Source organism: Zonotrichia albicollis, chromosome 2, assembly GCF_047830755.1.
Source record: "Zonotrichia albicollis isolate bZonAlb1 chromosome 2, bZonAlb1.hap1, whole genome shotgun sequence".
Classification (NCBI taxonomy): Eukaryota; Metazoa; Chordata; class Aves; order Passeriformes; family Passerellidae; genus Zonotrichia; species Zonotrichia albicollis.
This window is the reverse complement of record NC_133820.1, coordinates 11,341,828-11,354,454: the sequence shown is the minus strand read 5'-3', so window position 1 is coordinate 11,354,454 and position 12,627 is coordinate 11,341,828. Positions and strand designations below refer to the sequence as shown.

Here is a 12,627-nt window from a genome sequence, read left to right as displayed (position 1 = left end):
CCTCAAAAAGGCACCAGGGAAACCTTAGAGTCCCTTCCAGTGCCTAAAGGGGCTCCAAGAGAGCTGGAGAGGGACTTTGGACAAGGGCCTGGACTGACAGGGCAAGGGGCAATGGCTTCACATGGCCAGAGGACCAGGTTAGATGGCATCTTGTGAGATATTCATCCTTGTGAGGGTGGGCTGTGGCTGCTCCTTCCCTGGAAGTGTCCAAGGCCAGGACTGGTCTAGTGGAGGATGCCCTTGCCCATGGCAGGGGGCTGTAGCTGGACGATCTTTACGGTCCCTTCCCACCTAACACCATTCTGGGATTCCAGAGGGAGAGGCTGGCATGCCCCAAGGGCTGTGCAGGTGGAGGAGAGCTGCCCTGGGTCACAGTGGCGAGGGGGGACACAACAACTGCAGGGGAGCAGAAAGGGGAGCAGAAAGGGGGAGCAGAAAGGGGGAGCACGCTGGGGCACGGGAGGGGCAGAAGGACTGGCCCTGCCAGGGCTGCAGTGTGGTGGGTGTGGGTGGATGTGGATGAGCGAGCTGCGCGAGCAGGGGCAGCGGGGAAAGAGCAGTTCTGCGGGGCCTAGGGCTGAGGCAGAGGTACGGGAGAAGGGGCAGCTGTGAGGGGGCTGGGGATCGCACGGAGGAAGGAGGGAGCTGTTCCAGGGGGCTGGGAGGAGGAGCAGAGCATGGGGGAGAGGAGCGCGAGGGGCTGGGGCCTCTCAGCTGCAGTGGAAAAGCTGCTGCAGCTCCAGGGGAAATGCTACTTGAATTAATCATGGCGCTGGCTGCTGTGCCAAGCCCAGGAGGAGGCTGCTGGCAGCGCAAGGAAATAACTTTCACAGGAATTTGGAACAAATGCAGCTCTTCTGGCGGTAACAACAGCACTCACCTCCCCCCACAGCCTCCCATGTACCAGCATCTCCCCCATGCCCACACTGCTGTGTACCCCCGATCCCCCCACACGGCAGCCTGCTCCTCAGCACCGTGACACTCTCTCCCCCTTGTTCCTGCCCCCAGCATGCCCCCAGGCATCTCCCCATCTCGCTCTGGAAAGCTTGCCTTGTTTCTAAGGAGGGGAGGCCTGCTCCGTGCTGTGCAAAGATCTGGAAATAGGTTGATACCACATCCCTTGCCCTAGGAACACAAATGCAGGCAGGCAGGCAGCAGTGCCCCCTCCCTCCTGCACTCTCCTTGCCCGCACTGGGTGAGCATTAGTCCTTGTGCTGCCCCAGGCCCATGCCTGGCTGCGCTCCGTGGCCCTGCCAGGAACAGCCCTCCAGACCCTCCTGGTAATACAGTGAATGTGCCCTGGTGTAGCCTACAGCTCTTCATCCACATCCTCCTCCCTGGGGCACGGCCCAGGGGCTATGCATGTAGCACTGCCCATAAATGCCCCATGGAGTCACAAACCAGAACCAAACACTCATCAGACTTGTCCTCAAAACCGCAGAGACTCTACATTAGGTGCACTGCTGGTCAGCTTTTAATTTCTGACATTCCCCAATGTTTGTGTACGGGTGCAAAGGCAGTGTGTAAACCCTGGTTCCAAAATCATCAATTCTGAATATATGCAAGAATCAATAATCCACCGCTCCATGCCATTCAGGTTGCTGTCCAACCAGCCCATGCTCACCACATGGGGCTCACAGCTCTCTCTGCCAGAGCACAGACAATACTTGATTTAGCATGAAAAGTCAGAAAGTCCCAGAAAAACACTATCTGACCATGCATGCAGTGTGCTGGTACACAGTCAAATGTTTAAAGCAAATTCAAACCAGCAGGGCGAATTTATACCAGAGCAGATTTATATGGAGCACAGCACTGGAGCAGGGTCCAGTGCCCTAAAGCCTCTGCAGCATCAGCCCATGGCGGCAGAGAGGAGCAGGGCAGCCAGCTGGGGACCATTTCCTGCTCCATTTTCTGCTGGTCTCACATTCACTGCTACCCTGGGCTCTGTCTCCACCAGTGTTTCATTCTCATCTCAGATCTGAACAGCGAGTTTGCCATTTCCTTTGCTTCATGCTCAGTCTGCTACTGTGGGACCTGGCCCATAGTAAACACGAGCAATAAACAGAGAAGATGTTATGAGTTCCTTTTTCTGTCTCAGAAGCTCAGGCCAGCAACCTGCTCTGCTCATCCCTGTTCACACTCAGACACAAAGACTGTGCTGGCAGACAGAACGGAGTCTGCAAGGGAGCAGATCATCTGTAGTGATAGTTCAGGTCTTTCCTGCTCACTCTCAGGGACTCCTTCCTTCCCCACCCTTCTGTCCTGTCCGTGGAGAGTAGACATCACTGTCTAAAAACAGGCCTGGTCCTCCCAGCCTTTTCTGCTTAAAAATGGGGCAGGCTAACAAAGAAGCAAACTCACTGAGCTCTGTGCTAACCCGGGTGACTGTCCTGTGTCCTGTGCCTCATCTGGCAGGGCCTGCCCGTGACCTGAGCATTCATCACCATTGTGTGGGTCCGGACAGAACCCAGGCTTTGACAGAGATACTCACTGGGTGAGCCCCAGTGCCTGGAAGCCATAGAGAGATGGAGCCGAGCAGGAGCAACAGCACAAAAGGGCTGTGGGGGCAGCACACCTGACACGGGCAGCTTCGTGGGGAACAGTGCTGGGCACTGGGCACGAGAGCCCTGGCAGCACCTCTGCAGCCTTCCTGTTTGAGGCACAGGGGTGGCCGTGCCAGGCAGCCGCGCTCCAAGCCAGGGCTCCCTGTCCCGGCTCTGCCCAGCTCCCAGACTCGGCTGGCTGCTGCTGCATCCTCGATCAAGCCCTGGGCCTGGCCAGCCTCCTTTCCCATCCTCTCACATTTCCTGGCTCAGAGGAAGCAGCAGCAGATGTGTGAGCTGTTTGCTTTGTGCCGGGGCCACGCGGGAGTTACCTGTGCTCCGCGCTGTTCCAAACGAAACAGAAACACCCGCGCTCGGCATCAAACGTGCCAAGCCTGGGTCACTGCCGGCTGCCAGGCCAGCCGTGCCCCTGGACAGGGCAGAGCCGGGGGCCGTGTGCTGGGCACTGCTGAGTGTGCCCCCAGCCCCGGTGCTGGGCACTGCTGGGCGTGCCCCCAGCCCCAGCCCCGGGCACTCTTTGGGGCGCCCCCAGCCCCAGCTCTGTGCAGGGCGCTCTTTGGGGCACCCCCAGCCCCTGTGCAGGGCGCTCTTTGGGGCGCCCCCAGCCCCAGCCCCGGGCACTCTTTGGGGCACCCCCAGCCCCAGCTCTGTGCAGGGCGCTCTTTGGGGCGCCCCCAGCCCCAGCTCTGTGCAGGGCACTCTTTGGGGCGCCCCCAGCCCCAGCTCTGTGCAGGGCCCTCTCCTCCAGCCCGGCCCCACGGCCGCCTCAGGAGCCCCGCCGCCATCTCCGATTGCATTTCCAGAACCCTTCCCACACGGCGAGCGAGCGCGCTGAGCAGGAAGGCACGGACAGGGAAAGAGGGGGGCCTCCCTTCGGGGGCTCTGCACAGGCCCGGGGCTGCCCTGCACCTCCGCTCTGACCCCGGCCCTGACGCGGCCCTGTCCCGGCCCTGCCCATCCCCACACCGGGACAGGCTGTAGTGCTGCCCTGCATACACCAACCCCAAATCTCCCCTGACCTACATCTTCCTCCTCATCTCCCACTCACTCTTGCCCATCCTTCCCCCTAATCCTACCCTGACCTGTCCCCAAGCCCCCTGATCTCTGCCATCCTACACTTGCACCAGCTCCACATGCCTTCTCTATTCCACGCCTGGCCCTTGCTCCCACCCAGTTCCTCCTTCCTGCCACACTTGTACCCCACCCACTGCACTCACTGCCCAACAAGCCCCTCTCCAGCACTCCCACCCCACCCCATCAGTCACCTGCATGCACACACACACCCCGCAGCCCATCCACACTCACACCCCATGCCCCTGTAGTGTACCCACAGGGCACCCACAAACCATCCTTTCTTGCCACCTCCACGGTGACCTAGGGACCCTTTTTCCTGGCCAAGTCACAGGACCTCCTCAAGCCTTGTCTTATGGACCCCAGAATTTCTGTTCTTCCCGTCCCCTTGGGCCCCTCTCACCAACCTGGCACCAGAGCTTCTCGTGGTCCCAGCCAGACATCCCCATGCCCCACACCTCCAGCAGAGACATGCCCCCGGTGCCACTGGTGCTTGTCCCCATGCACAGCCTGGATGCTGCCGTGGCTGGCAGTGCACCCCCACGCCTGCCCTCAGCCCAGCTCTGGCAGGTGGATCACCTGTCCCAGGAACCAGGGCTCCAGGGCCTGAGCTGCAGCAGAAACACCACACACAGGGAGCACAGAACACACGGAGTCCCAATGGCATCACTAGCTCATCACAGAGCTTTGGAGGCCCAGCAGCTCTCCAGCCCCAGCCGTGACCTCTTGCCACACAAAGGCTGGTGCAGCAGCACGTGCCTCAGCTCATTAGCTCATTACCATAATTAATGCTCACAAGCAGCCTTACCAACACTGATGATCTTGAGTGAACGACCTCACAGGGGGAGAGGGAAGTCCAAAGCCTGGCTAGAGGCAGTTTCTAGAGGCAGTATCGCATTCCTTAGCTCCATTTTGAGTGTCCTGGCTGCAAGGTAGCTCCACAGTGATGCAAGCAAGGCCTGGCAAAGCAGGAGCCACCTCAAGAGAGGCCCACACCATGCTCTGGGCAATGGACAGCCTTGTGGTGTGCCCGGTGGCAGTAGCATTGCCCACTGCTTGCACACAGAAAGGAGGTACATGACTTGGCCCCATTCTGGATTCACACCAAAGACGGGGATCTCGGCCCCAGCATTCCTGCTGCAAACGCTGCCCGCCAAAGCCATGACACCTGCCCCAAACACCCTGCACGGGCAGGTCTCCCACCCCAGGCTGCCCACAGCCCTGGCTGTGCCCCTGCCGAGCTCTGGCCTCAATACCTGCACCTACCTGCAAGAAGCAGGTCCCAACAGGGGTGCTCTCCTTCAGGGACACATTGTAGAAGTTACTCCTGAACACGGGCTCATTGTCATTGACATCCTGCAAGGCCACGTGCACCACAGCTGAGGAAGAGAGCGCAGGGGTTCCCCGGTCTGTGGCCAGCACAGTGAGCTGAGGCTGAGGGTCCTTTTCATAATCCAGAGGGGCAGCAGTGGTGATGATGCCGGTGGCAGGGTCAATGGTGAACCAGCTGGAGTGGGTGTCGCGGCCATGCAGGATGCTGTACCGCACCTCCCCATTGGGACCCTGGTCCTTGTCACGAGCTGTCACCTGCAGGACAAAGCTGCCTGGGTACACCACCTCGGGGATGCTCTGCTTGTACTCCTGCTGGTCAAAGAGCGGGGGGTTGTCATTAACATCCATCACCTGCAGCACAAAGGCTGATTCTGCCCGCAGTGGGGGTGTTCCTGAGTCAGTAGCTGTCACCCGCAGATCATAGGAGTCTCTTTCCTCCCGATCCAGAAGCTGGTCCACACAGATCAGATAGATTATGTTGTCCTTGGTAGTGAGGGCAAACTTGCCATCTCCTCCCTCCAGTGTGACATTGACATTGGAATACTCTCCATAGTCGGGATCGGAAACAGATATGCGTGCCACATACTGTCCAGGCTGGGCTCCCTCGGAGATCTGTGGGGAGCCATCCTCACTCAGAAAGATGATAGTCATGGTGGGCTGGTTGTCATTGTAGTCACGCACGTGAATAGTGACAAAGGCTGTGGTCACCTCAGGATGGACAGCCTTATCCCTTGCCTGCACCACCAGCTCGTGCACCTTCCTCATCTCATAGTCCAGACCCTTGTTGAGTTTGATGACTCCGGTCCGGGCATCGATGGTGAAGTACTGCTCGGGATCGCTCTGCCGTCGGTTGATCTCGTAAATCACATCCCCGTTGTCACCTTCATCTGCGTCAGAGGCAAAGACCTGCAGGATGCTGCTGCCAGGTTTCAGATTCTCCGAAATGAGCGTGTGATAGCGGCTCTGGTTGAAGCTGGGGGCGTTGTCATTGATGTCCTGAATGGACACGTCCAGTGTCATCTGGGTGCTCCGGGGCGGAGAGCCCCCATCGTAGGCTTCCAGCAGCAGGGAGTATGAGGAACGGTTCTCCCGATCCAGAATGTTGCTGACCACCAGGTCCAAATACAGGACCCCGTTGGGTCCTCGGCGCGTTTCCAGGCGGAAGGCCTGCCCCACGTTCCCTCCCTTAATTGTGTAGCCTTGTGTGTTCAGGAGGCCACTGTCGGCATCAAAGGCCGGGTCCAAGGGAAACCTGCTGCCAATGGGGGTGTGCTCCGGGATCTGAAAGGTGCTGTGCTGCTTGGGAAACGCTGGGGCGTGGTCATTGATGTCATTCACTTGGATGTTCACCTCTACTGTGATGCCCTCTGGGGTGACAGCAATGAAGCTGTAGCGGTCCCGAGTCTCCCGGTCCAGGACACGAGCTGTTTTGATGATCCCTGTATTCTCATCTATCCCCAAGTCAGTGGAGACACCACTGCCCTCCTGTGCTGAGATGAAATACATGTAGGCACTAGTTTCAGGGGGCAGGCCAGCACTGATGTCCCCAATGATGGTGCCAGCCGGCTGCTCCTCATCTATTTGTAGGTCCAGGGTGCCCAGGACAGCAGAGCCCATCGCTGCTTTCAGGCCCCCAAGAACAAGCAGCTCCAGCAGAAGCATTGTTGACCTCATCACTTGCTCCATGGCTGGCAGCTAGCAGAGCAGAGGGTGGCTTGATCTCCTTTGCAGAGTTCACTTTAATCCTGCCTGGAATGCAGACCAGAGGATACTGGTTAAGAGAGAGCAAAGGAAGGACAGAAGGACAGAAAACAGCCTGGAGAGGGAAGGCCTGCCAGGTATCTGCTGGCCGACCACCATGTAACGCCCGTCCCTCCCAAGAAGCGAATGTGACAATATGTGTCAGAGCCTGCCCGAACAAAAGCCTGGGTCAGCACCTGGAGGGTGCTCACACCTGGCAGTGCCCCGAGGTGAGCAGCTAGGACCCTGTCACAGAGGCGCTTCCTACATGCCCAGGTGCTCCTTCCAGCCCCCGCCCGCCTGGCAGCACTGGCATCAGCTGCCCCCGGGCAGCAGCCCCTGTGCCTTTAACAGCCGAACGCTTCCTGAGAGGCTCAGAGCCTGTCTGCAAGAGGACAGAGAGTTTTGGGCAAACAGCAGCCTTGCATCTCTCCTCCCTGTAAAAAGCTGGTCTCAAATTACGAGATAGCTCAGCGAGTCACTGCTTGAGACCCTGGCCCCCACCCCCTCTCTCCGCAGCAGCGTGCCTTTCAGGACCTCGGGGACTTAGGTGCCAAAAACCCGTGAAGTGCAAATCTGCTGTCCCTGGGAAGGGGCACAGAACTGGAGCGGGCTTCCATCCAGGGAACAATAAATCAAAAAGGATGCATTGCAAAGGATGTGCCCACAGCTGGGAATGCCCGGGATAAAATCGGGCTGTGCTCATTGTTTGGGCTGGCACGGAGATCGGCGGGTGCCCCACGCCGGTGCCATGGAGGGCGGCGGCAGTGCCGTAGGAACGCAGCGGCTCCCTCGGAGCTGCCAGCTGCTCCGTCCCACACCCTCCGCCGCTCGCTCCCCTCCTTTGTCTCCTTCTCGCTGCTCCTTGCTGGCTCCGGCTCCTTCCCTCCCTTCCTCGTAACTGCATTTCATTGCAGCAGTGGGGGAGGGCGGCAGAGGCAGCCGCAGCTCCTGCAGCGCTGCAGCCGGACCGGCAGAGCCCGGAGAGCCGCCCGTGCCCGGGGTGCCAGCGCTGCCCTGCCCTGCCCTGCCCGGCCCTGCCCCGCCGGGAACACCGGGGTAGCGCCGCGGCCGCGGAGCTGCGCCCGAACAGCGGCCCCGGCCCCGCTCCGCGCCGCGAACGCGGCTCCGTGGTCTGCGGGGATGGCGGCAGCATGAGCTCACTCTTGGACTCTCTTGAAAGCGTTTGCTGCTGGGCCCATAACCACACTCAGGAGCCGCTCATGTCACATGCAGGAGCAAGAACCTCCCTGTCTTGGGGGATGGAGGTGGCTGGCAATGCCTGTTTTGGGGACTAAGAATATCAGCCCTTGACCAAAGAACTCCGCGGCGGTGTTAACCCTTTCCAGGGCACATATGATGGTATTCTTGGGTCCCCTTTCCCACCTCGGATCAGCTGTCTAGATTTTTTTTTCCTGTTTAAATCCTGGGTTAGTGACAGAAACAAAATAATTTAAAAGTATTTTCTACTCATAAAGAAATGTGTACTTCAGTGGGCATCTATTCTGAGGCCTATCCACACAGTCTGAGGTAAATCCACATGCCCTTCTTGCACCCAGCAGGTGAGAACCCTCACAATGGCCTAGGACCTGAAGTCAAAAGAAAATACTTTTGTGTGCTGCGATTTGGGAATCTGCATGAACTCAGAGGTCCTAGACAGGTCTGCCTCTCTGTTGGAGCTAGTTTTAATTCCCCAGATGGTGGGGTAACTGCCTATCCCCAGAACATGCTGGAGAAATGGGGTCTGAGGTAGCTTCTGTGATGAGACTGCACCATTGCAATGGTGTTGCAGATGCTCAGGTCATGGGAAGGGCCAGGGCAGAGAGTTTAAAGCCTTGGTAGGAGCTTAGACTCTTGGGCAGCTTGGACTCTTGGACTCTGGAAGAAATCAGGGCACAGACATGGGGAAAAGCCCACCTGGTTCCATTAGTTACCTTGAGATGCCAGTGAGGCTTTATGGACTGCTGGAGGGGAGAAGAGAGACTTGAAAAGCAAATCTGGGGAGTGTGAAAGCAGCTGAGAGCACTAGCACAACCAGGGAAGAAAAATTAGGGTCCCTGGGCTGAAAAACTGGTGATGAAAGCCTGTATAAGCTTCTTCAGTTCTATCCTCCCTGGATGCCAGTGAGTAGTTTCACAGCAAGCCTATCTTTCAGCTCAAGGTGGAACTGAACATTACTAGAGTGCACCAGCGGGAGGTACCAGCCATCCTTGGTGCCAGCAGAGCCCTGTTACAACGAGGTGTGCAGGTTTGGGTCAGAGGGAAGCAGCAGTGACCTCAGTGGATGCAGAGTCACAAAATCGGAACAGCTGCTTTCAGTTAGCAGAGAGCTCAGTGCGGGGCTGCTTGGCCGGTCTGTAACGTGAGCCACGCTGCCCCGCTCCCTCTGTGTCCCTCCCACCACCGGGCACCCTTGTGAAGAACGGCACCAGCAGCCTCTGAAGGAAACTGCCAGAATCTCTTCACACGGGTCTTTGAGGTCCAGAGCCATGATGAGGAGGTTGACAGGAAGGGCAGCTAAAATGGAGTGAGCTGCAACATCCATCTAAGCCTAAAGCTGACAGGCTGGAGCACCAGGAGAGCCCAGCCTACACGGAGCAGATGTGTGATATTTTGAAATAAAAAAGACATGGAATTACATTGGGACCACTGTGTGCACCCTTGCCAGCAGCAGCTTGTGCCTGCTGTCAGCCATGAGAAAGGGGAAGTGGGCTGCCAGCAGCCCCAGCAGAGGAGCTGGAGAGACGGCTCCCCCTGTGCATGCCACAAACAGATGTCAGAGGGCTTGCTGTGCGAAGGCTCCATGAAAGCTGCAGATGCTGCTGATGCCATACCCCAGGTCTGACATGAGAGGCCATGACTCGTGTAATGATGTTTTTGAGACTCTAGTCCAGAAGAGGAAGCCTGTTTAATCTTTGCTGAACACTGGTCACTGACCTGGAATATGCTTTCCTCCTGTACAATCACAGAGATTCTCTCTCGTTTCAGATGATCTGCCCTCCACACCATGCCCAGCCCCGACTTGCCTGCAGTGCAGCCTTGGGCTAACAGCTCACCTCCAGCCTCTGCTCTACCTACCACTACCCACAGCCACCTCTGTGCCTCCCGGCTCTCCCACCGTCTCCCACCTGGGCCTGCAGGACCGGCACCCTTCTGCTGGCTGCCGCCCGGCCCCACAGCCTCATGACCCTCCGCTACGGCCCGAGCACTCAGAGCGGGGTGGCGCTCCTTTGCTGCGGATGCAGTCCAGTCCCCGCTGCATCCTTGTGAATCCCATTTTTGTGCCGCACTGGGGCTCCCCGCGGGCTCTCCTGTCTCTCAGAACGCATCCCCCACAAAGGAAAGTCTAATGAAACATTTCCGCGCCGGAGCCAATTCCCACAGTCCCTGTCTCGGGACATCCCCGCTCTGCATCGGCCCCTGCCGGATTGTGCCCATCGCCAGGGCGCTGCGGGGCCTCGCCTGTTCCCCGTACACCGGAGCTGTTGGGGCTCGCTCTGCCCCGAGCTCCGGCCTCCCGGGGCTCCCCAGCCGCCGGGCCCAGCGTCCGCTGCCGCTCCCCGTCCCGGTCCCTGGCGCTCCGGACGTCCCGCACCGGGCGGCCCCGGTGCCGGAGCTCTGCCAGCCCCGCAGCCCCCGCCCGGGCTCGCAGCCCCCGCCCGGCGCCTCCACGGTTCCGCTGAGCGCCCTCGCCTCGGCGGCTCTGCCCTGCAGCGGCACAGTGAGCGCCCGGTGCCGTGCCGTGCCGTGCCGTGCCGTGCCGCCCGGCAGCCGCCAGCGAGCCCGGTCCGGCGGCGGCTCCGCGGTGTTGCGCCGCCTCGGGCGCGTCCCCCCGTTCTCCCCCGCCCCCCCGCCCCCAGCTCCATTGTCTCCGCGGCGGAGGCAGAACAAAGAGCCCGGTCCCGGTCCCGGTCCGGTCCCACCGTGCGACGATGCCACCGTGCGGGGCTCCGGCAGGGGCCGAGCCCGGCGCTGGGACTTACACTGCGCGTCCCGTGCCGGCGGCGGTCACATCCCGCGGGGTCCGGCCCCGCCGCGACGTCCCGCAGCCTCCCCGCGGCTCCGGCGCCGAGGTCCCTCCGGTCCCGCCGGCCGCTCCGGTGCCCCGCGCGCTCCGGCGCTGCCCCGGTGCCGCGGCCGCCCCGGTGCGGCGCTGGCCCCGCGGAGCGCTCGGCGGCGGGTCGGCGCTGGCTCGGGGCTGGCTCGGCGCGAAGGCTCCTGCTGAAACCCGAGCCAGCGCCGCCCTCAGCCCCCCGCTCCCTCCGCCGCCCCCTCCCCGCCCCGCACCGGAGCGCGCCGGCGGAGCGCGGCCTCGGGGCGGCCCCGGACGGGCGCGCGGGGCTGCGGGCGGTGCGGCGGTGTGGCCGGGCTCCAGGGCCGGGGAGCAGGACCGGCACGGACAGGGAGAAAGGGCTGGACCCGGGCACTGAAAGATGGAAGGAAGCGGCGGGTGCCGGGAGCCCGAGAAACTGGGAAGGGGTTGGCAGGAGCCGGAGCAGGAGCGGGACGGGACCGGGCGGGGAGAGCGCTGGGCAGTGCATGAAATGGGGCTGTGGGCGACGCTGGGGGCATGTGGGGACATGATCACAGGCCATTCTTTCCTCTGTACCGCAGTTGCTTCTTCGGCTCAGAACCCAAAGCTCAAGTGCCTGTGACTCCCAACACCTTGACTCACATCAGGGCTCCGAAGGTCCAGCCTGGTCCAGGCTCACTCAGTGCGCCTGTGCTACAAGGGACTGGGGCTCCACCAGCCTATGCCAGGGGTAAAAACAAGACTGATGACTGTCCAGCCATCTCCACCAGCAGCTGGCTCAGCTCGGCTTTGCCACTTAGGCAGCTTTTCCCTGCTCCAGACAGGTCTCAGCAGTCTGTATGTCTGTTGGAGCCACGCAGCCTCTAGGACCAGTAACCGCTGCTGGACCTTCTTTGATTTCTTAGTGGAGAAACTGCTGTTGACTAGGGTCTGTTGCTAAGATCATCTGCTAAAGACCATGGCTCAGTGTGCTCTGAGACGGTCAGATGGTCCTTACAATCTTGTGCCTGTTCCAGTTCCAACAGCTTCAGCCTTGACATAGCTACCACGTCTCTTCTTTCTCAGACAGACCTTTAATGGCATTTTGTGTAGAGTACAACGGTTCTCAATCCCCATGTGTAAGAAATCAGGCAAGGAGGGTGAGAGACTGGCATGGCTGAGTCAGGACCTGCTGGTCAAACTAAAGAGCAAGATGGAAACACACAGCCAGTGGAAATGGGAACAGGTATCCCAAGAGGAGTACAGGGACCTTGCCCAGCTGTGTGGGGAAATGGTGAGGAAGGCTAAGGCACAACTGGAGCTCACCTTGGTGAGAAATACAAAGAATTATAAAAATATTTTCTACAGTAATGTCAGCCAGCAAAGAAACATCAAAGACAGTGTACCCTGCTGATAAACGTGACTGGCAAACTGGTAACAAGGGACAAGGAGAAGGCTGATGAGTTCAGCCATGCTGTGCAGGATTGTTGATCTGGTGGAGCACAGGAAGGCTCTGCAGAGGGGTCTGGGCAGCCTGGGTTGATGGGCTGATAGCTGATGTATCACATTCAACAAGGCCAAGTGCTGGATTTGAATCACCACAACCTCAGGCAGCACTCCAGGCTGGGAACAGAGTGCCTGGGAAGCTGGAAAATGACCTGGGTGTGCTGGTGGGCAGTGGCCAAACATGAGACAGGATGAGCCCAGGTGGGCAAGAAGGATAAACGTGAGACAGGATGTGCCCAGGTGGGCAAGAAGGATAAACGTGGGACAGTATGAGCCCAGATGGGCAAGAAGGATAAACATGAGACAGGACGAGCCCAGGTGGGCAAGAAGGATAAATGTGAGACAGGATGAGCCCAGGTGGGCAAGAAGGATAAACGTGAGACAGTATGAGCCCAGGTAGGC

General features: G+C 59.6%; 1 protein-coding gene across 1 annotated transcript in view; it reads right to left on the bottom strand.

Moving 5' to 3' along the window:
• The window catches only part of DCHS1 (dachsous cadherin-related 1), a 40,666-nt gene extending 32,592 nt beyond the window's left edge, over positions 1–8,074 (bottom strand). The window contains 2 exon segments of the mRNA XM_074532997.1: positions 4,902–6,716; positions 7,245–8,074. Of these exon segments, the coding sequence (XP_074389098.1) occupies positions 4,902–6,653 (1,752 nt within the window). The 5' untranslated portion in view covers positions 6,654–6,716; positions 7,245–8,074.
• Between the last annotated feature and the right edge of the window lie 4,553 nt (positions 8,075–12,627).